Source organism: Mobula birostris, chromosome 22 (genome assembly GCF_030028105.1).
Source record: "Mobula birostris isolate sMobBir1 chromosome 22, sMobBir1.hap1, whole genome shotgun sequence".
Taxonomy (NCBI): Eukaryota; Metazoa; Chordata; class Chondrichthyes; order Myliobatiformes; family Myliobatidae; genus Mobula; species Mobula birostris.
Genome location: NC_092391.1, coordinates 21,753,522 through 21,778,136, shown reverse-complemented (window position 1 = coordinate 21,778,136; position 24,615 = coordinate 21,753,522). Strand labels below are relative to the sequence as shown.

At 44.4% G+C, this 24,615-nt stretch overlaps 1 protein-coding gene across 1 annotated transcript in view; it reads left to right on the top strand.

The window, feature by feature from the left end:
• Positions 1-1,175: 1,175 nt before the first annotated feature.
• Positions 1,176-24,615, top strand: part of LOC140186416 (uncharacterized) — a 127,712-nt gene continuing 104,272 nt past the window's right edge. The window contains exons 1-4 of the mRNA XM_072240683.1: positions 1,176-1,305; positions 3,303-3,432; positions 6,380-7,044; positions 19,412-19,549. Of these exons, the coding sequence (XP_072096784.1) occupies positions 1,176-1,305; positions 3,303-3,432; positions 6,380-7,044; positions 19,412-19,549 (1,063 nt within the window). The remainder of the gene's footprint in view (positions 1,306-3,302; positions 3,433-6,379; positions 7,045-19,411; positions 19,550-24,615) is intronic.

Genomic DNA, 24,615 nt, shown 5'->3' with positions numbered 1-24,615 from the left:
GTTCCTAACTTGCTGAAGTAGTGAAATTGTTTCATTTTCACTCCCGGCTGTTCTCGCCTAAGTGCTTGAAACCAGAGTGAGCAAACAGTGTCTTGTGTTTATTTCTCTCCAACAATCAGTGACAAAAATCACTGCTTTTGGAACAAAAATACATGCAACTGACACAACTTTAAAGATAGTGTTTGCTCTAAGCATGGTGTAATGTCCAACTGCCACACAAATGTGTGCAACTGACGCTAGTTAGAAACTGTTCAGCAATAGTCTCCTCTCCCAATTAAACAACACAGCATCCTAAATAGACGAAGGGAATCCCAGCTATTCTGTCAATTACTTTATGTTCTTAAAAGCTGACCCAAATAGCCAATGGCCACTTAACCAGAATCCACTGTATTACCAAAATAGTGGTAAGAAGCACAAATACATTTTATGACTAGACTTATCCAGAGCCTATGGACTGTGAAAGAGAGTACTTTAGTACAAGAGTTAAAGAAGCTGCTAATAATGGCATTTCATAAACTATTTAGCACATCTGATATCAATAAGATGAACAAGACCACAAACTGTATAATGGTTATGAAAAATTGAATAAAGATATTGTGTACCCTGTAATTTCATGTGTATGGTTGCGCCTGGCAGAAATATGCCTGTTTGCTTTTAGGAGCCAATGTTGTTGATATTCACTTTGTGCAGTGATATACAATCAGTTTGAGGAAGTTCACAGGCCATTAAAGTCAATTGAATTGTAGGTGAGGAAAGAAGTCAAATTGATTACCTCAAGGTTACACTATCATGTAAAGATTGATTTGATTGTATTTTAGCATGGAGGCACTCTGATAATCTGGCATGTTTGGGATTCTTATGGTATGGGACCAGCAGATTTATAGACCATGGATTACCATTCCTATTAATAGCACAGCACACAGTTTAACTCAAATTTATTAATGTTAATGCTATACAATAATAAATTTTTCATTGAACTGAGTAAGTTTGAAGGGAGCATGGGAAAAGGGATATTGGTGAGTTGGAAGGAGCACAGGAACGTGGACCCTGGTGAGTTGGAAGGCAATTATTACCTGCTGAATCAGCAGTTGAGCCATTGAAATTTCTGAATAAACGGATGGTATATCATTGGTGTTTAACTGCAGATCTTTCTTGTTATTGTGAGAATTAAGTACATGGCTCTTGAGTTCTTGAGCTGTCCTGACAAATTCCAGTTACAACAGACTGAAAGCAAGTTGAATTCTGAAGAGAATGAGCACTTTCCTGAGTCAAGGGTTCAAAAATGCCTACAGTTCAAGACACGAGGTGAGTTAGTGATTCATATTTCTCCTTGTTTGATAAAACAGAAAAGAAGCCATTTAGCTTATTGTATCTACTCAAGAATTAATCTGATACCCTTTATTATTAAATCTGTTTAGAAACATAGAAAACATACAGGCCCTTCGGCCCACAAGGCTGTGCCGAACGTGTCCCTACCTTAAAACTACCTAGGCTTTACCCATAGCCCTCTATTTTTCTAAGCTCCATGTAGCCATCCAGGAGTCTCTTAAAAGACCCTATCGTTTCCACCTCCACCATCGCCACCAGCAGCCCATTCCATGCACTGTCATCCTTTCACGTATCACCTGCCACAATCAAATCAATTTGTTGTTTTCCTTAAACAGAACTATATGGATGACTCTAAACTAATTTTTGGAATAGCTCAACAGGCCAAATAGCTCAGGAGAGATTAGAGAAAGTCAATAAATTCTCTGATTGGCCAGTTATCCCTACATCCAGTGAATAATTAGTAATGAGTAGAGTGGCTGGTACTCTACTGAAACCTGCAGGAAGTGAAGTGAGGGCTACATCCAAAATGCTGGAGGAACTCAGCAGGTCAGGCAGCATCTATGGAGGGGGAATAAACAGCTGACAGTTTGGGCCAGGCAGAATCTTTTGTGTATATCAAGTGAGAACTGCCATGACCTGGGATGCCAGAAGCCAAATTGTTATTGTTGTTGTTGTCAATTCTTTGCCAAGATATGACATACACTCAGTGGCCACTTGATGAGATACACCCAAACTTCTACTCAATATTGCACGTATCTAATCAGCCAATCATGTGGCAGCAACACAATGCATTAAAGCATGCAGACGTGGTCAAGAGGTTCAGTTGTTCAGACCTAACATCAGAATAGGGAATAAATGCATTCTAAGGGACTTTAACCATGGATTGATTGTTGGTGCCAGATGGGGTAGTTTGAGTATTTCAAAAACTGGCATTTTCACACATAGAGAGAATTGTGCAAAACACAAAAAAGTCCAGGGATTGGCAGTTCTGTAGACAGAAATACCTTGTGAATGAGGGAGGTTAGAGGCAAATGGCCTAACTAGCTCAAGGTGCCAGGAAGGTGCAGTATCAGAAATAACTACGCATTTATAACGGTGGTGTGCAGAAGAGCATCTCTGAATGTGTGACACATCAAACCTTTGAAGTGGCTGGGCCACAGCAGCAGAAAAGCATGGATAGTTTATATCTCCTTTTTAAAGGAAAGAGTTGGACAATGGCCTGTGGTGGTGGTTGTTGAGACTTGGTTGATAGAGTCTTCTTTATCAGAAGTGGCCCTGAAAGTGTCAAATGATGAGGAGAGGTTGCATAAACTGGGAGGGACAAGCAGTAGAGCTGTTGCTTTAGAGCTCCGGCAAGCCAGGTTCGATCCTCATCTCCAGATCTACGTGTGGAGTTTGCACATTTTCCCTAGTACCACATCGGCTTCCTCCAGATCCTCAATTTTACTGCCACATCCCAAGGACGTGTTTGCTCATTGGTTATTTTGCCTCTGTAACTGTATAGGTGTATGATAGAATTATGGAGAGTGTGTAGAGAATAGGTCCTAGGGAAGACTGCTGGGGGAAGAGGATTGCTCTGTGAGTCAGCAAAGACCGAGTGGGATGAATTCCTGCTTTTTTTGTTGTAAGGAAATATGGAAATCAGAAGTTGTGTGTTAGTATTATCGACTACTCAGTGTGAAACAAGGGACTGTTGCTGGCACCAGTTCTGCATTGAGGGATGGATGATAACAAATCAGCCTGTGAATATAATGGGTTGGGATATGTCTGGACTTGTTCTGTAGTCGGTTCTCTGCAAACAGCTGACCTACAGAGACGGAGCAAACATTTGTTTTTTTTGCCTCTTTTAAGATTTAAATGGAAGGCAGCCAAAATCCAGCTATTTACTCCAACAGTTGCCACTGGCCTTGATATCAGAAGGTTTTTGGAGTAGTTACCCTGACAATATACCTGCTGTTGGTGTGTTGTTGTAGGATGCGGTGTACAGAATTCCAGCAGCATTTCAGATGAAGGGAATTCACCACAGCGACCAGCTTCCATGAATATCAGCAGACTGGGCACACCGGGAAGCCTCTCCCAGGGCTGGAACTCTTTCTCAGGCAGGTAAACCAGAATTTGTTCCTGGTTTAATTTCAGGAATTTGGGATCCCCCTGACAAAATAAGAATGGTGAACGAATCTGGTGAACATTCTGTGGCCATTGCAGCAATATTCGAGGTCTTTCAGTCTCCTGGGTGTGTATTGGCTTGAAAAGAACTGAACAATTAGTGCCAGACGAGTCCCAGTGAAGGGTCTCAGCCCGAAATGTCTGCTTTTTAATCCTCTAGCATTTCGTGTGTGTTGCTCTGGATTTCCAGCAGTCTGCCCCAGACACTCTGTTCTTTCATAGCTCAGCAATTTTTCCCCTCTTTAGAGTGGTCCCTCTACCTCCATACACTTTTCTTTTGTTCATGGGAAGTGGATGTTGTTGTCAAGAATCAAGTGTCCGGGGTCTTTCTTTTTTTTGTATATTAAATTTAAAATGGCTTCTTTGTTATGTTATACTGGGGAATGGTTCTTTGTTATGTTAAATGCTGAGAAAGTCTCCAGCTAGACATTTGCTTGGGTTAATACAGATTGCAGGGTGCTATTAGCCAATGGGTGGTCATGTACCGTTTTGTTTTCGGGTGATAATGCTGTCTCATATGACTGGGGATGGGGTTTTTGGCGGGGAGGACGGTGGAGAGACGGGGAGGACGGTGGAGAGACGAGGAGTCAGAGGAGAGACGGGGAGGAGGGCGGACATGCGGAAAGGCTCCAGTTGATCACTTCAGGTGGTCCCGAGCCGTGAGTCAACAGGATTCGGGTGTTCATCAGGAATCGATTGAGCTCCAACAGTTGCGCGCGAAGAACTTGGACTTTGATAAGTCTTGGCGCTTTTTTTTTCATTACTTCCTTTTCTGTATCGAATTTATGTTAATGTCATAGAATTAGTGATATCTATAAAGTGTACTTGGTAAAATGTACTGGGTGTGCTGGCTGGTGATTGATGTTTGGGATTGATTCGGGCAGCAACCTACTCCGTGGGAAGCGTTGAGGCAGGTGCTGGGTGGGATTTCCCCTAGACATATACCAGCCAATATAACTGAGCGTTAAACAAGCAAAGAAATGGAGCATTAACAGACTGCTGGAGGAACTCAGTAGGTCAGGCAGCGCCTGTGGAGGCAATGGGATAGTTTAAAATCGAGGCCGTGCATCAGGGTGGAGGGTATGAAGAGGAGACAGCAGCACTGAGAGGGAACGGGGAGTGTAGAATGTAGGAGCTGGCTGATGATGGGTGGATCAGATTGATGGGCAGATGGAGGCAGGAGGCTCTGATGAGAAGGGAAAGTGATGTGGAACCAGATAGGAGAGAGATGTGAACTCTGCATGAGTAGGACCAAGCCCAATCAGAGCGACTGCTCTTCTGAGTGTGCAGCAATCTGTTCACGATGGCCAGCCATCAGTCCCTTTCAACTCCCTTCCACACTGACCTGTCTTCGGCCTCTTCCCTTGCCAGACAACAAGTGGAACTGCACCCCATATTCTCCCTGGGTAGTCTACAACCTGACAGCAAGAACACACGGTTCTCAAATTTAAGGTCACCTGAACCGCCTCTGATCCTTTCTCTTTCCTTTTGATCCACCGAGGCGCCCTCACGCACCCACTTCTTACCAGCATCTGCAGTCTCTTGTGTCTCCAAGCAAAGTAACACGTGTGGACTAACATTTTATTTCCTTGAAGAATATTAATGAATCAGATATGTTTTATGACATTCCAATAGTTTCATCAGTATTTTTATTTCAAAATTTATTTTATTTTGTATCCCCAGGCTGTGGCCTCAGTTCTGGGCTCTGCAACCACTGGGAACATTATACCTGCATCTAATTTGTCCAGGAACTCACAGGCCAGGCAGCATTTTGTGTGTGTTGCTTGGATTTCCAGCATCTGCTGATTTTCTCTTCTAATTTGTCCAGTCATGTTAGCACTTTGACTTCTCTGAGATCCCTTGTCATTCTTGTACTCCTGTGTTTATAAGTTTGTCCAACCAACTTGCATATCCTAGGAGCATTTGTTATATTTCCACTATGGCAGGGCTGTCCTTCTCTAGATAATGAGAGCAAAATAGCTCACAGAATTCTAGAAACAGTTACTCAAGGTCTTGCCTTGATTTGCTGAGTATTTCCTGCATGTCCTCTTTTTATAAGGAATATGTCTGTTTTCATTCCAAATTCTCAGAGGGAAATGAAACCATTCAAGGTTAGGTTTCAATCAATCCACCTACTCAACAGCTCTTTATGAGAGAAATCACTAGAATTCCACATTGCTTATGTCAGGAAATGCTCTTGGATATCATACTTGAGCCTCATAACTCTACATGAGGATATCGTTTCACTCTATCTAACCCTTGTATTTTAATGGTATTTTTTAAGTCCAAGTAAAAGAATTCTTTCTACTTGAATTCTTTAAATTGGAGAGCTTATACAGAACATGGTTCAATGGTTGTGTGGTTCCATTTAATATCAGAGAATGTATACAGTATACAACCTGAAATTCTTGCTCCTCACAGACATCCATGAAAAACAGAAGGGTACTCCAAAGAATGAATGACAGTAAAATATTAGAACCCCAATGCCCCCCCGCACTCAAGCAGCTGCAAAGCATCAACCCTCCCCACCTCCCCCACCCTCACCCCCATATATTTCAGCAGAAAGCATCAGTACCCACCACCCACCAAGGAAGCAATAGCAAAGCCCCAAAAATGGTAGCTGCAAAATTACAGCAGAATAGTGAGGGTAAAGACAGGGCATTCCTAAGTTTGATGAAGGGCCTATTGTTGGACTGAAGCCCCCAAACGTATTCAACCAAACTTTAAGGAGGGAGCTTTCCTGTTGCTGTGGCTTGGAGCATGATTGTCAAAAGTACAAAGAGGGAGAAAAACTGTTCAATGATTATCTGCAGATGAAAGTGATTTATAAACATACATGCATTCAAACGCCCAATTTTTACCTGCTTTTCAACTTCCCAAACAGATCAAATAGCAGTGGAAAAGTGGATTACATACTGGAGAATGGTGGTTCTTCAAGAAGAATGTTTTGGAATGGAAGTATAAACAGCTCATACAAGCACGTTACTGACCATGCCTCTCAACTGTCTGCTGTCCGTCAGACAATGAAAACTGCTGACCAAAAGTCAAATGATAACCCATCAACTGGAGTTATCCCAACAAGATTTGAAGAGTTGGCAGAATGGAATGTTTCAGAGAAAGGCTGCTACAAAGCTCGTGAGCAAGATGACTGCAACCGATCCTACAAATGTTACCTTGAAGGAGAACCTCCAGTTGGCAATGGTGCTGATTTGGTATTTGACAATTGTAGCCAAGGGCAGATGTTACAACAGAGGAAAAGTTCTCCAGATCCTTTGGTTGTTGATTCCTCCCTTAGTCCTCCTGGAAGTCCACTTATCCAGTGCCTGGAACTAAAACGGAGCAAATCTCCCACCAACAAATTGGAGAGGCTCAAGGAACGGATAAGGATGCAGAGGAAGCTACAGAAAGAGCAGCAGTTTGTAAAGACTGACTCAGGTCGACCTCAAGAACAATCTATCCCATTTCTCAGGCAGAAGACACACAAAGATGATTTGGAGAAATGTTTGGTCAGGAAAGTGACCTTTGCGCCACCAGCGCCAGCCTACAAAGGCAAGTGACCGTTTCTTTGTTTCAGAGATTATTTCCATGTGGACATTGTTTTCTTATCAGGTATCTTTAGTCTAAGAATGAGGTCTCTGAGTGGCTGAAACGTAACCCAGGTGATCAGTACTGAGCTCAGTCCTGGGTTCTTCCATCTCTTCAGCAAATCAGGTAGCTAATTTCATGGTAGATTATATTACTTAATTCATTTTATTGTAAATTACTTCATAAAATTTTTGGTATTTGCAGTTCCTGATTTGATGCAACAATTGTTGGCCTCGATGCTTGCAGTTCCTTGGGCCCTAATCTCCGAAATTACCTTGTCAATGTTCTATTCATGTCTCTTCTTTTTAGGAATATAAGAGATACTGGAGATGCTGGAAGTCTTGATCAACACACACAAAATGTTAGGCAGCATCCATGGAAGGATACGAACAGTCGATGTTTTGGGACAGGAAAGGAAGGGGGTAAAGTTCAGAATAAGAAGGAGGGGGTGAGTTGGAAAAGTACAAACTGGTAGGTGATAAGTAAGGTGGATGGGTGGTCCTTCTCTGACGTATCTCCCCCCTTCCTTGATCTCTCTGCCTTCATCTCTGGAGACAGACTGTCTACCATATCTTTTGTAAACTTACAGACTCTCATTTACCTTTACTATACTCATCCCATCCTGTTACTTGTAAAAATGTCACGTGCCTTCTCTCAGTTCCCCCATCTCTGCTGCATCTATTCATCTCTTCTCTGGATGAGTCTTTCCATTCTAGAACATCTGAGATGTCCTTTTTTTCCCAAGTAAACAGAGTTGCCCTTCCACCACCGTCAATGCTGCCCTCCCCTGCATTTCCCACGCATCTACCCTCTCCCTATCCTGCCGTCATAACAGGAGGAGGTTTCTTCTTCTCCTTACCTACCTTCCCACAAGCCTTTCACTCTCCACAACTCAGCTATATCTAATGGGATCCCACCATGAAGCACATCTTCCCCTACCCTGCAGCACCACGCCCTCCCCCCCCACCCCGTTTTCTGTAGGAATTGATCTCCATGTGACTCTCTTGTCCACATGTACTTACCCACTGATCTCCCTCCTGGCACTTAACCTTGCAAACGTGACAAATGCTAGACCTCCTTACCCCACCTCCATTCAGGGCCTGAAACAGGTAACACTTCATCTCAAGTGTTTTTGAATTATCTGTCATATCCAGAGCTCCCAGTGTGGCCTCCTCTACATCAGTGAGACCTGATGCAGATTGAAGGACTGCTTTGTCAAACACCTTCACTTTAACGCCACAGAAGTTAGATTTCCCAATCACAATCAATCTCAGTTCGACTTCTTATTCCCATTCTGACATGTCTGTAAAATGGCCTCCTCTACTTGAGGCCAGAATCAGGTTGGAGGGGCAGCACCTCATATTTTGTTGTTGTAGCCTCCAACCTGATGGCACAGACATTGATTTCCCCAACTTCCAGTAATTACTCTCCCTTCTCACTTTTCCCATTTCCTATTCTAGTTACCCTCTCATCCCTTCTCCTTAGCTGCCCATCACCTCTCCGATTAGTCCTCGTTCCCTTTTTTCCATGGTCCAGTGTCATCTCCTACTAGATTCCTTCTTCAGCCCTTTATCTCTCCCACCTCCTCACCCACCCACCTTCACCCTCACCTGGTCTTACCTGTCACCTGCCAGCTTGTACTCCTCCCCCTCTCATCACTTTATTCTGGCCTCTGCTGTCTTCCTTTCCAGTCCTGATGAAGGGTCTCAGCCTGAAACATTGGCTGTTTATTCCTCTCCATAGATACTGCCTGACCAGCTGAGTTCCTCCAGCATTTTGTGTGTTGACCTCCTTTTTATGATACTCCCTTAAATGCAGATCTGGCCAAAATCTCCTGGGCTTTGTATATGCGGCAATGTTTTAGATTGTTTTGTAAACTGCTCTGAATTACCTTGGGATATGCAAGTGACCCTTGCAAGTTATCAGATCCTGATGGTGCACCTGGTAGGCACTGAAAACTTGTGTTTAAGCATATCTTCAATCTCTCACTTCTGCAGTCAGAAGTTCCCGCTTGCTTCAAAAGGGCAATAATTACACCAGTGCCAAAGAAGAGTAGAGTGACCTGCCTCAGCGACTATTGCCCAGTAGCACTCACATCCACTCTGATGAAGTGCTTTGACAAGTTGGTCATGGTCAGAATCAATTCCTACCCAAGCAAGGACCTGGACCCATGCAATTTGCCTTTTGTTACTGGAGGTCTACAGCAGATGCAATCTCACTGGCTCTCCACTTGGCCTTGGATCACCTGCACAACAGCAATACCTGTTTCAGGCTGCTGCTTATTGGTTTCCAGTTCAGCGTTCAACACTATCATACCCTCAGTACTAATCAACAAGCTCTGTACCTCCCTCTGCAACTAGATCCTTGACTTTGTCACCAGGAGACCACAGTCAGTGCGGATGGGAAATAATATCTCTTCCTCACTGACAATCAATCCTGGCATACCTGAAGGATGTGTGATTAGCCCACAGCTCTGCTCTCTCTACGCCCATAGCTGTGTGACTAGGCACAGCTCAAACACCATCTGTAAATTTGCTGATGACACCGCTATGGCTGGCAGAATTTCTGATGGCGATGAGAAGGCGTACAAGAGAGAGGTAGATCAGAAGGTTGAGTGGAGGCACAACAACAACGACCTGGCACTCAGCGTCAGTAAGACCAAGGAACTGATTGTGGACTTGAGGAAGGGGAAGTCAAGGGAACACACGCTAGTCCTCATCGAGGGATCAGCAGTAGAAAGGGTGAGCAGTTTCAAATTCCTGAGTGACAACATCTCTGAAGACCCATCCTGAGCCTAACGTATTGATGTAATTACAAAGAATGCATGACAGTGGCTATATTTGATTGGGAGACTGAGGGGAATTGGGATGTTACCAAAGACTAGCAAATTTCCATAGATGGACAGTGGCGAGTATTTTATCTGGTTTGGTATGGAGGGACCACTCCACAGGATTGGAAGAAGCTGCAGGAAGTTGCAAACTCCATCATGGGCACTAATCTCCCCAGTGTTGAGGACATCTTCAAAAGGCGATGCCTCAAAATGATTGTGCTCATCATTAAGGACCCCCATTGTCCAAGAATTGCCTTCTCACTTCTCATCACGGAGGAGATACAAGAGCCTGAAGGTTCAGGAACAGTTTCCCTCCCCCATCAGATTTCTGAATGATCAGTAAACACATGAACACTACCTCACCTTTTTCCTTTTTTTGCTCTCTTTTTACACTACTGATTTAATTCATTTTTTTCTTTATTTTCCTATTGTAATTTATAGTTTTTAAAAATTATGTATTGCACTGTACTGCTGCCACAAACAGCAAATTTCAAGATAGCCAGCGATATTAAACCCGATTTTGTTACCATTGATCAAGTCGTTGTTAGTTCAGATGAAGGGAGTCAACCTGAAAAAATGCCAATCCATTTCCCTCCTCAGATCAACACACACAAAATGGTGGAAGAACCCGGCAGGCCAGGCAGTATCTATGGAAGTTAATAAACAATCAACGTTTCAGGCCGGGACCCTTTTTCAGGACTGGAAAGGAAGGGGGAAGATGTCAGAATAAAAAGCTGGGGGAAGGGGAAGGAGGATAGCAAGAAGGTGATAGGTGAAGCCAGGTAGGTAGGAAAGGTAAAGGTCTGGAGAGGAAGGAATCTGATTGCAGAGGAGAGTGGAACACAAGAGAAAGAGAAGAAAGAGGGGACCCAGGGATAGGTGATGGGCAGCTGAGGAGAAGAGGCAAGAGGCCTCTTTTCCATAGATGCTGCCTGACCTGCTGAGTTCCTTCAGCATTTTGTGTGTGTTGCTTTGGATTTCCAGCATCTGCAGACTTTCTCATGTTTATGATTTGCTGTCCCTACACAGATCCCCTCTGACCCACTGAAATCCTTCAGCTATATGTTTCTCTGTATTCATCTAGTCCCCTCCTACATGTACACACTTAGTCCAGCGGTCGTGGGGCATACGAATCCCTTCTTTGTCGAAGTGGTCCACAGCAGGGGTGATTGATAAGTTCGTGGCCTAAGGTAGAAGGAGATCAGTTATTATCTTCAAACTTTCTGCATTATCACTCAAAGAGTTGAACTGCACGTGCATGTAAAAAGAGTGTCTTGGACCTCCAGGTGGTCCATAGCAGGGGTGATTGATAAGTTTGTGGCCTAAGGTAGAAGGAGATGAGTTATACCGTTCTTGTTACATGTACTTGCAGTTCAACTCTTTGAGTAAAAATGCACAAAGTTTGAAGTTAATAACTCATCTCCTTCTACCTTAGGCCACGAACTTATCAATCACCCCTGCTGTAGACCACTTTCTGGAGGTCCAAGACACTGACTTCTACAAAGAAGGGATACGTATGCTCCACAACCACTGGTCTAAGTGTGTAAATGTAGGAAAAATAAGCGTGCTAGGTTTTCTAAAGTTTACCCCTTCTACCTTAGGCCACGAACTTATCAATCACCCCTCATAAGCTTTCAAAATGTTCAGTTCAATTTTTTTCATCCTAGCATTGCAGCTTGTAGTTACAATTTACAAAATTCGTCTCCACTGAGATTTTCAATTTTGTTGGTCTGAAAAGTAAGGGACAAATTTTTGCCTACGAGGAGAGCAAGTAAGTTTTACTGACCCTATTTCCCTTGAAGTTGTTATTTAAAGGACAATAATCTTCCAAATATATTCAGATTTTCTTTTCTTCTTGGGTCTGTGATCTTCCATCTGTGTGTGCTGCTATGACTAGAAAGGTCAAGGTCAACTTTACTTCCCGATGAGGGTTTCGACCTCAAGCAACAGCAATCCCCTGCCCACGGATGCTGCTCCACATGCTGAGCTCCTCCAACAGATTGTTTGTTGCTCCAGACTCCAGCATCTGCAGTTTTTTGTGCCTCGAGTTCATCTAGTTTCTCTGCCTTGGGATTATTCCAGGCCACCGCTGCTGAGAGGCCACTTCATCTCACTTCCTTCAAAGACAGCAGCGTTTGCCTTCATGGCAGCCTTCCTGAAAGAACACGTTCATAGGCTGCAATCACAGGCAGAGATTTCCCAAGCAACATCCTGTGAGGAGCTTCAGACTAATTCTGGATGCCCTTCCTAGTATCCTTGCAGAGAAGGAGGAATATGTTTCCTGACAGCACTTTTTTTTTACACCAGCTTGACCAGGTCTCCATGACCCCTTGGCTGCACTCTCATTTTCCATATATCGTTTTCACTTCCGTTCATTTGATGGCAACATTCCCCGGAAGCTGGGAGCCTGCTGTGTGTATTGTAATATTTCTCCAAAGGATCTGGCTTGAAACAACATGTCGCCAGAATATTTGATGACATGTGTAAAAGCTTTTGGTACATGAGGGATGGTGGGCTGAAACAGAAGGAAACCAACTCTCTTCTGTCAGTCTTGGAGCTGGAGTCTCAAATACCACTTGGGTAATCCATAACAATGGCCTGAATTTTGTGTCCAACACAAGTATGACACTCTCTGCTCAAGGACTGCAGTACATCCCAGAGACTGAAAACAACACATCAACTGTGAATTAGTTGGTGGACTGAAGGAGCGCAGCTCTCTCCCAGCTCCAATGACCCAGGTTCGGTTCTGGTGCTGTCTGTGCATGGAGTTTGCATGGTCTCCCTGTGCCTAGGTTGGCTTTGCCTTGATGCTCCTCTTTCCTCCCCCTGTTTGGTCGGGTAATTCATCGGTTTAAGTTGCCACCGGTGTAGGTGGGTGAAAGGGAGTAATGTTGATGAGCACGTGTGAGGAGTGAATAGTAGGTGAATGGCATTGCTCTGAGAATCCGATGGGCTTTCTGGACCAAGTGACCACTCTATGTTGAAAGGAAATATAATTTTTTAAAAAAAATGCATAAAAAGGCATAAAACCCAGAAACCGATTAAGGCAGATTGTGTGCTGTAAATCTTCTCCCAGCCCCAAAGTACAGCTGCGCGTAAAAGAAGTGAAAATTAGGATGTTATACTTCTGTCTCTCATCTACATTTCCTTTGGGCTCAGCCTTTTGGCAGCATGTGATTGGTGAATTTACCCTTGAGAACATGTTTAGCAATAATTTTCCACTCCAGTGCTGAAATGATATCATAAACCGATGAACTGGGTTGGGTGGGGTGAGTATATTGAGTAAACGTGTTGAGATTTCAGATGTTCATGTGAGACTGAAACATCAGAAATTGTGGAGTAAACGTACTGAGACCAAAGTAGAGTGGCTTGTTGTTACTGTGGGTCTTCCACCAGACTAGTGGAGATGATAATCACCTTCAGGAGAGGAACTGTTTTGACTGGATTTATTCTTTTCAAGGGACCTTAATGTGTAGAGGGAATGCAACTGGAGATCCAGCGGAGGCCATTAGACGTAGGAACAGAATAAAGCCATTTGGCCCATCGAGTCTGCTCCGCCACTCAATCATGGCTGATTTATCATTCCTCACAGCCCCATATAAGGTTCCAAATTGGCTTTCAAAAGGATGGTCTGGGCAGACCCAGGGGTTTCCTGCTAATTGTGGAGGTTGTACAAACCTCTGTGAGGTTCAGCAGGTGGATTTATTACTGTCTGGGCAGTGACTCTGGTTAAGTCAGTTATGACTCCAGCTATTGCAATATGATACAGGGCCTGAAGTAGCCACAGTTGCTTTAGCGCTGTCGGTTTTCAATGTTATTTAATCACCAACCTCCAATTGCCCAGAGAAAGTAGGGACACAACCAGACAGCTTGTTAGCCATGAGCGATATCCATGAACGAATTGAATCTTTGCAACTATCCGCCAGCTTCGTGGTCATATTTACTGTCCCCATTATTTATTGCTGGAGTTACTTCCCTAATGAATTCATAGTCTCAAGCTCCCAAGGATGCACTTGATCTCTCAGTTTCTGGAGATTTGGTTCACATCTCTGGATTTCTAGTTCGGTGTATGAATCATTGCACAGTGTATCCAGAAGACCAGATTCTTCCCTCCGCCATCGGGTTTCTGAACAGACAAAGAATCCATCAACGCTACATGACTATTTTTGCTCCCTTTTTGTAAAACTTACCTATTTTTAATATATATTTCTTATTAAAATTTATAGTATATTTTATGTATTGCGCTGTACCTCTGCCACAAAACAACAAATTTCACAACATATGTTGGTGATAATAAATTTGATTCTGATTCTCACATCTGATTTCACAGTGCAATCATAATCTCAGTGTTTGTGGATCATATTTTTCTTTCTCTTGCACACTTTTTTAAAATTGTAAACCCATTCTCCACAACCACTAGTAATCAGCTGACAAACTCTTCACAGTTGCCTGTTGCCTCTTTCAGCTGTAATATATTGTTACTGCACAGTATCAGGCCAGAAACTTTAACAGAAAGTGCACTTCAGACTGCAAAGCAAGTGATGGCTATGACCATTACTCAGATGACTGTGTGACAGAGGATTTAGCCTTGGGCCAGACGCGTTGCTCTATCTCTCCGGTCAATGCTTGCACTTGTGAAGGAAAGTGTCAATCGAATGGCTTGAGATGTATGATAATGACACAGTTGCCAAATAGCTCTGTGACTGGCCTGCATGTAAGATGAAGTGGTTGCTCCTGGGACCTATTAAGTAAGTAATTATCACACAGTGGCAGATCAAAGTGGGCGAGACTGCCTATTCTGGTTTGGGTTTCTGCACTCTGTCCCTGTACATGTGCAGGACATTATTTGTGGAGAATTGTCAGAGTCCTACAGTGTCATTGTTGGTGTAAGAGCCATATACCATAGAAGAGCTGCTATAATTTTCAGTAGCTGCTCCATCCAGCAGAACTGTAAGTTTAAATTAATGGCCTGGCTTGTGTTTGTCTCTAAGCTGGCATCTCTTTAAAAGAGAAACGCCAAAGTTCAAAGTAAGTTTATTATCAAATTACATTCACGTCACCTTATACAACCCTGAAATTCATTTTCTTGTAGGGATTCACAGTAAATTCAAAAAACACTATGGAATCAATGAAAGGCCACTCCCAACAGGATAGACGATCAATCTGCAAAAGACAACAAACTGCAAATACAAAAAGGGGGAAAAAAAAAGAAATAATACAGATTCAGTACCCCTTATCCCCAATTCCAAAATCCAAAAACCTCTGAATTCTGAATTTTTTGAGCGTTGACATGATTCAAGGTGCACTTATCATTAAGGAATGTATAAATTATACAGCCTCGAGATTTGCTTGCTCACAGGTAGCCACAAAGCAAGAAACCCAAAAGAACCCAATTAAGGAAAAAAAGAATAAGGAAAAAAAGAATAAAAAATAAAAATAAAAGACCAACACCCGATGCGCAAGAAAGAGAAAAACACAAATCATGCAAACAATTGAAATGAACAACAACATTCCAAGCCAAAAATGAATCCTCAGATCTGAACCCCCGAGCAGCTCAGAGTAGGCCGAAAGCCTTGCTTATCAGTTCATCATATTAGTGGGCACAGAGCCCAGCAGCCGGGACAGTCTTCATTACCTCAGCACCATGGAGATGACTGCTGCAGAGAGTGAGCAAAATTGGCTCTCATCCTGACCGACACTCTGTCTTTTCAGTCCATCTGGACCAACATTTAAGTTGACCCAACGATGGAAGAGCAAAAAGCTCTGTGCCCTGGAGAGAGTGAGTGAAATCAGCTCTCATCTCCAATGTGGGCCAGTGCTTAAGCTGCCTAAACAGCACATTGTATCTCATACTAGGACCCAGGCACCACTGCCATGAAAGACTCCGGGCCTAAACCATGCTGCCTAGCAATTAGCTCCGGGACCAGCTTTCATTGCCCAGCCCAAAGCACCTCTCAAGCTCTTCAAATCAGCTTGGTGCCCAAAACAATCCAACCTCACATCTGGGGCATTTGAACAGGCATCAGAACTTCTCTGCCCAGGCCCCAAATCCTCCTCTTGGCACCCAGAGTGATCCAACCTCGTTCCCAGGGAAATCAGAACTCCATCTGCAATGATTCTGCAACACATCATCTCAGCTCATCCCTTGAATTCGTCTCGCCATCGCTCAATCCTTCACTGTTTGATGCAATAATTTAACACGACTTACCTCAGGAAAGGTACTTTTAATGAACTTTTAGTTGGATATCTTAACTTTTTAACTACCAGAGAGCAGTCACACATGTTTGGTAGAACCAGCTTACCCAGATGTTCCCTGACATGATATCACAAACAGAAAATTCCACAAGACACTGGGAAGCTTCCCAGGTGATATGCAGGTCTCTGCGCACCACAGACTGTTTTGAGAAGTAAGCTCACGTATGTAATGAACAGAAGTTAATGAAAAATAGAAGATCACTGCATAGAAAAATGAAGATCTTGAATGTGTATTGAAAGAGTGGACTCTTCAGCGTTGGAGTGAACATATGCTGATATGCTAAGATATAACAGTATGCTGGTCATGAAACAAGCAAGATCTATCACGCCCAACTGAAAATTGAAGGTAAATGAGGAATTGATGTGTTCTGTGTTTCACAGGGACATGGCTCACTGAGGGCTTCTTGCTACACAGGATAGACTGGACTGCTGACTCAGTGAATGCATAAGGCAGGGTTCTGTGCTTCATGATAAACTCTTTGTGGTGCACAGACGTAGCAGTCTTGTTACACTCTTGTTCCCCAGAGCTGGAATATCTGATGATTAAGTGTGAACTGTTCTACTTACCAAAGATTTATCCTCTGTGATCCTGACTGCAAATGTTAAACAAGTGCTCGATGTATTGAATGGTGCAATTAGCAAACAAGGAACAGCCTACCCTTATGCCTTTCAAGTCATTATTAGGGATTTCAGTCTGGCTTGTCCAATTAACATCAGCATATAACCTGCAGCACCTGGGGTCGCAACACACTCGACCACTGTTACACTACGATTAGGAATACTGACCTTTCCATGCCCAGACCACATTTCTGTAAATCTAACCCACTTAGCTGTCCTCCTCCTATCTGCATACAGGCAGGAGCTAGAGAGCAAGGCTCCAGAGAAGAGGACAACAAAGAGGTGGTTGTGGGAGGCTGAGGAGTGGATACAGGATTGCTTCGAGTTAATAGACTGGCATGAGTTCAAGGGTCATCAATGGAACTGAACCAATACACTACGGTTGTCACAGACTTTATAAAAACAGTTTTAGATTGGTACGTCCCCACAATATCATTCAGAGTCTTCCCCAACCAGAAGCGCTGGATGAACCATGAGATCTGCAGTGGGCTGAGGACCAGACCAGTGCCATTCAGGTCTGGCAACCGTGTGAAATATAAGGGGTCTGGGTACAATCTCCGGAAAGAAGTTTCACATGTGACATGGCAATTCTGGACGAAACAGAATCACTGAAGGATGATCAACAGCTGTTGTAGCGCTTAAATGCTATCAGCTCTTCAAAGAGAACTCAAGTGACATCCAGTAGGACATCCAGCAAAGCTTTATTCCCATGTGAATTCAATGCCTTCTATGCTCACTTTGCCAGTTGACACATGGAAGAGCCTTCACAACCTCCCACAGCCCGAATGACCCTGTGATTTCAGACCCTGACGCCAATGTGAGAGCATCCTTCAGGAGGGTGAACCCACGGAATGCGTCTGGCCCAGCCGGGACACCTTCCTGAACACTAAAGACCAGTGCCAATTAATTGGTTGGAGTGTTAACCAGTATCTTCCGCCTCTCGCTCCAGCAAGTGAACGCCACATTGCTAAGTGTTTTTTTTTAACTCTTTAAAGTCCAAGAGACAAGAATTGGATGCAATGCTTCCTAAATCTAACTGATAGTAAGATTGGACAGTTTTCAAGATTATGATTCCACACATAGGGACTTTTTAATCTTGTGGGATGCCTGAATAAGCCTGCTCTCTGCTCTCTCTTTATTTCAATCAACTGTTGACTTTGCACAAAGTTTGCCCTTATTAGCTTTGAATCACACGTCGTATCAAACACCGTTTGGAATTGTTGCTAAATTGTATGAATACATTACTGTTTACTCTGTTATTTCAGTGAAATTGTGAAGAGCATTCTGACAGGCTGCATCACTGTCTGGTATGGGGGAGGGGTGTAGGTTCCTGCACAGGACAGAAAGAGGCCACCAGGAGTCATAAAATTAGTTAGCTCCATCTTGGGCACTAGCCTCCCTAGTACCCAAGACATCTTCAAGGAGCGGTGTCTCAGAAAGGTGACATCCATTATTAAGGATCCCCATCACCCAGGGCATGCCCTCTTCTCATTGTTATCATCAGGAGGGAGGTACAGGAGCCTGAAGGCACACACTCAGTGATTCAGTCACAGCTTCTTCCCCTCTGCCGTCTGATTCCTAAATGGACAATGGATCTGTGAACATTACCTCACTTCTTACATATATATTATTTCTGTTTTTACATGACTTTTAATCTGTTCAATATACGTGTACTGTAATTCTCCCCCTCTGCCATCCAATTTCTGAATGGACATTGAACTCATAAACACTACCTCATTTAAAAAAATATATATATTTCTTCTGATTTTGCACTATTTTAATCTATTTAATATACACACGTATACTTACTGCAATTGATTTACTTATTTATTTCTTTCTATATTATCATGTATTGTATTGAACTGCTGCTGCTAAGTTAACAAATTTCACAACACATGCCAGTGATAAAAAAAACCTGATTTTGAAATCTGTATCTGTTTACCACTTAATTTTAATTTTTAATTTTTATTTTTTATTGGATGGGAAGTCATTTTTTTCTTATAACTATTGTTAAGGTGAATTGTTTACCTATCCCAGGGCATATTCTGACTCACTTCAGTGCAAATTTAGCAACATTAAATAAGGAACAAGGCACCTCTTAATTTTACCCAATCACGTCAGAACTACAAGATGGGGCAATTGTTCAGCACCAGAGGGAGCCTGTGACTTTTCACTGTACCAGTACTGGTGTTTGGACCATTCCACTCCTCTGATGTTTCCTCATAGCCTTATTTCCTTTTCTGCCCTTCAGAAATTTATTTGATTACCATTTTTAAAATTAGGGTGGAGCCTTCTTTCACCACGATTTGAGATCAGAAGTTCTAGATCTAAACAATCAGATCTTTTCCATCTGAACAATTCAATCAAATTAGTGAAGAAGTAGTTTCATCAACACGAGAGTCTGCAAATGTTGAAAATCCAGAACAACACAAACAAGATGCTGGAGGAACTCAGTAGGCCAGGTAACATCAATGGAAAGGAATAAAGAGCTGATGCAGAGACCCTCCATCGACGTCTTGTGTATTTAACCAATTTGCTTAAATCTGTTTCCTCTGATTATTTGCCCTCCAATCAATGGAACAGAGTCTGCTCCATCAGTAGTGATTGAGTTATTCCATTTTGTTTCAGGTTTCAATGCTGTTAAGTTGGTTCCTGAAGTTGAAAGCTGCACTGGTGTGGAGAAGTCAGAGGGGGCTTCTGCAGGGAATCCTCCCTTCAGCAGCCGGGGACGGATACGACACAGAGTCTACAGACATCAAGAACCAGGTTTGATAAACTCAAATTCTGCAGGTGCTGGAAATCCAAAGCAACACACACACAAAATGCTGGAGGAACTCAGCCACCCCATCTCTTCTATTCCCCACTCTGGCCTCTTATCCCTTCTCATCTGCCTATCACTTCCTCCTCCCCTTTTTCCAATGGTCCACACTCCTCTCCTCTCAGATTCCACCCTCTCCAGCCCTTTACCTTTCCTACCCAGCTGGCTTCACCTATTACCTTCCAGCTATCCGCCTTCCCCTTTCCCCACCTTTTTATTATGTCATCTTCCCCCTTCCTTTCCACTCCTGAAGAAAGATCTCGGCCCAAAACACTGACTGTTTATTCACTTCCATCCATACTGCCTGACCTACTTCCAGTATTTTGTGTGTGTTGCTTTGGAATGGATGAAACTGTTCTCAGTAATCACAAGTATGCCATCTGGTGAAAGATTAAACTCTGCCCATCCTGCTGTAATTGAGTAGGAGATAGGATTGGGGAGAGATTTAAGAAACAAGGCATAATATTAAGGATGATGTTGGTGAATGTTCCAGTTCAAGTTTATTGTCATTCAACCATACACTTGTATACAGCAAAATGTGTACAGTTTTGGTCTCCAAATTACAGGAAGGATATAAATAAGGTTGAAAGAGTGCAGAGAAGGTTTACAAGGATGTTGCCGGGACTTGAGAAACTCAGTTACAGAGAAAGGTTGAATAGGTTAGGACTTTACTCCCTGGAGCGTAGAAGAATGAGGGGAGATTTGATAAAATTATGATGGGTATAGATAGAGTGAATGCAAGCAGGCTTTTTCCACTGAGGCTAAGGGAGAAAAAAAACCAGAGGACATGGGTTAAGGGTGAAGGGGGAAAAGTTTAAAGGGAACATTGGGGGGGGGGCTCCTTCACACAGAGAGTGGTGGGAGTGTGGAATGAGCTGCCAGATGAATTGGTAAATGCAGGCTCACTTTTAACATTCAAGGAAAACTTGGAGAGGTACATGGATGAGAGGTGTATGGAGGGGTATGGTCCAGGTGCAGGTCAGTGGGACTAGGCAGAAAAATGGTTCGGCACAGCCAAGAAGGGCCAAAAGGCCTGTTTCTGTGCTGTAATGTTCTATGTTCTATGAAAGATTGTTCCTCTGGGGCCAAGGTGCAAATCATGGTACATACAGTCACACACAGCACATGTAGTTGCGATCCAGCACCAAGTAACATTAACACACGTCCCTGAGGGACATGGCCTGAAGGTTGACAGGTTGACATAAAGTGTGAGTTACATGTTTCTGTAAGACTTTAAAATATAAGATCTTAATCAAATAAGCAGTCATATCGTAAATACGTGAAACAACAGGAATAAAAGATGAAAAGAGACCAATGCAGGATGAGAGTGTTTCTGTGAGCGAGGGGAGGGGGTTATTCAGACAGGTGTGCATGTGTGCTGGTGTGTTGAGAGCCGACACTTTAAACGTGTATACTGCACAAGACTGACATGATTTATAAGATTATATCCACTTTGATGCCTGAAAGCTAAATACCAGATTGCTCCTCGGTTTTTGGAGGTGTTGCATTGGAAGTACTTGAGACGCGCGTTCAAAGGGATAGATGTTTGAGCATAATTTCAAATTGATTAGTGCTGATTTTCACATTTCATAAATTGTGCCGGTGTCTGAACTTAAAAAGAAAACAAAGGTACTTAATTGGTTGTAAAACACTTGATAATGCCCTTTTAAAAATGTTTACATGTTCATTCTCACTTTCTTCCTTTTTACTTTTATTTCTATTTTCACAAAGTGTGATGGACTGCTGATCCAAAAGCTCTACTGGCTCTGATCAAGGTTAATGCATAAAGTGTGTGTCCTTTGCAACAAGAGGTGTAAATGGAGAACTGCTTAGTGCCATCTGGAAATACTCCAAAATAACCAAACTACATCGTAAATTTTGTACAAGAATAATTACCATAGCAACACTCAGAATGCGCTGGAGGAACTCAGCAGGTCAGTCAGCATCAGTTGAAAAGATTAGTCGACGTTTCAGGCCGAAACCCTTCGTCAGGACTGAAGGAAGAACTTTGGGGAGGGTTTGAAGAATGCTGGTAGTTGAAAAAAACAGTAATTTTTAAGACAAAGGGGTGGGGGAGGGGAAGTAGGGAGGTGTTTGGCAGGAGAACAATAATAGAAGGAGGTGGAACTATGAGGGAGGTGATGCGAAATAGGGATAGAGGAAGGGAAGGGGAAGGAATTACCGGAAGTTGGATAATTCTATGTTCATACCAAGGGGCTGGAGACTACCTAGACGGTATATGAGGTGTTGCTCCTCCAACCTGAGTTTAGCCTCATCATGGCAGTAGAGGAGGCCATGTATGGACATATCTGAATGGGAATGGGAAGCAGAGTTGAAGTGGGTGGCTACCAGGAGATCCTGTCTGTTGTGGCGGACAGAGTGGAGGTGCTCGACGGAGCTGTCCCCCAGTCTGCGTCAGGTTTCACCGATGTAGGGGAGGCCGCACCGGGAGCACCAGATGCAATAGATGACCCCAACAGATTCGCAAGTGAAGTGTTACCTCACCTGGAAGGACTGTTTGGAGCCCTGAATGGTGACAAGAGAGGAGGTGTAGGGACAGGTGTAGCACTTACGCTTACAGGGATAAGTGCTGGGTGGAAGATCCGTGGGGATGGACGTGCGGATAAGTGAGTCGCGGACGGATCGATCCCTGTGGAAAGCGGAGAGGCGTGGAGAGGGAAAGATGTGCTTAGCGGTGGGGTCCTGTTGAAGGTGGCAGAAGCTGCGGAGGATAATGTGCTGGATCTGGAGGCTGGTGGGGTGGTAGGTGAGGACAAGGGGAACTCTGTCTCTGTTGTGGTGGCGGGAAGATGGAGTGAGGGCCGAAGTGCGGGAAATGGAGGAGATGCGGGTGAGGGCATCATTGATCGCCGTAGAAGGGAAACCATGATCCTTAAAGAAAGAGGACATTTGAGATGTCCTGGAACGGAAAGCCTCATCCTGGGAGCAGATGCAGTGGAGATGGAGGAACTGGGAATAGGGAATGGCATTTTTGCATGTGGCAGGGTGGGAAGAGGTATAGTTGAGGTAGTTATGAGAGTCAGTGGGCTTGTAGAAGATGTCAGTGGACAGTCTGTCTCCAGAGATGGAGACCCAGACATCGAGAAGGGGGAGAGAGGTGGCAGAGATAGACCAAGTGAATTTGAGGGCTGGGTGGAAGTTTGAAGTAAAGTCAATGAAATTGACGAGCTCAGCATGGGTGCAGGAAGCAGCACCAATGTAGTTGTCAATGTATCGAAGGAAAAGTTGGGGAGCAGTACCAGAATTGGTTTGGAGCACAGACTGTTCCACATAACCAACGAAGAGGCAGGCGTAGCTGGGTCCCATGCGAGTTCCCATAGCTACACCCTTAGTCTGAAGAAAGTGGGAAGAGCCAAAAGAGAAGTTATTAAATGTGAGAACCAGTTCCGCCAACCGGAGAAGGGTAGTGGTGGTGGGGAACTGGTGAGGTCTATTATCTAGGAAGTAACGGAGGGCTTTGAGGCCTTCGTGATGGGGAATGGAGGTGTATAAGGATTGGACATCCATAGTAAAGATGAAGCGGTTGGGACTGGGGAACTGGAAGTTATTGAAGAGGTGGAGGGCATGGGATGTATCGCGGATGTAGGTGGGGAGGGACTGAACTATGGGTGACAAAATGGAGTCCAGGTGGGCGGATACAAGTTTGGTTGGACAGGAGCAGGCAGAAACTATGGGTCTACTGGGACAGTCAGGCTTGTGTATCTTTGGGAGGAGGTAAAACCAAGTGGTACGGGGTGTGGGAATAATGAGTTTAGCAGCTGAGAATGGAAGGTCTCCGGAGTCGATAAGGGTGGTGATTGTGCGGGAGACAATGGTTTGATGATTTTTGGTGGGGTCCTGTTCCAGGGGTAAGTAAGAGGAGGTGTCAGAGAGCTGCCGTTTGGCCTCAGTGCAGTAGAGGTCCGTCCGCCAGACTGCTACGGCACCACCTTTGTCAGCGGGTTTGATGGTGAGGTTGGGATTAGTGCGGAGAGAGTGGAGGGCAGTGCATTCAGAGGGAGTGAGGTTGGAACAGGAGAGAGGAGTGGTGAAGTTGAGACGGTTGATGTCTCGGCGACAGTTGGAGATAAAACGATCGAGTGCAGGTAGAAGGCCCGGGTGGGGTGTCCAGGAGGAGGAGGAGGGTTGAAGACAGGAGAAGGGGTCATCAGTAGGGGGAGGGGAATCGTTGCCAAAGAAGTAGGCTCGGAGACGTAGGAGACGGAAGAAGAGTTCAGCGTCATGGCAGGCACGGAACTCACTAAGGTGTGGACGGAGGGGGACAAAAGTGAGGCCCTTGCTAGGACAGAACGTTCTGCCTCAGAGAGGGGAAGGTCAGAGGGGATGGTGAAGACACGGCAAGGCTTTGGGGCTGGGGTCGGAGGAGGGTGAAGAGTGGGAGGTCTCAGGAGGGAGAGGAGGGTTGGGATGTTCAGGGATAGCGGGGTTAGGGGAGGATGAGGAATCAGAGGAATGGATGGACGATGAGGGGTAGAGGGATGTTTGGGAGTCAATGGGAGGAAAGAGGGTAGTGGGGGAATAGGATAGGCGATGGGACCCAGCGGCAGTAAGAGCGGTTCCGGTTTGGAGAGTTTCAGGACCTCTGTAGGAGCTGGATCCTAAACTTGGCGTGACGGAGACTGTATCCTGCAGGCCCCCAGAACTGAGGTCGGAGTCGGAGGTGAGTGAGTCCATAGCCCGCTGAGGGCTGGTGCCCACGGTTCCATTCGGTCCGAGGGGTTTCGGTCCAGGATGGAGCCGGTCGTCGTCGTGGGCTCCAAGCCGGCGAGCTTGCTGTCCTTCTTGGACGTGAGGAAGGAGAAGAATCGGCGGTTGGAGGCGTGAATCCGGCGGAGAATGAAGTGTAGGAGAGGATCATGGCAGACGGTGGAGAGTGAGTCCCGGAGTGGTGGCAGAGAGAGGGACAGGGCCCTTAGGTACTTCGCATGGCAGCGAGCGTGGCGCGGAGGACCGCTTCGTCAAGCACCTCCACTCCGTCCGCCACAACAGACAG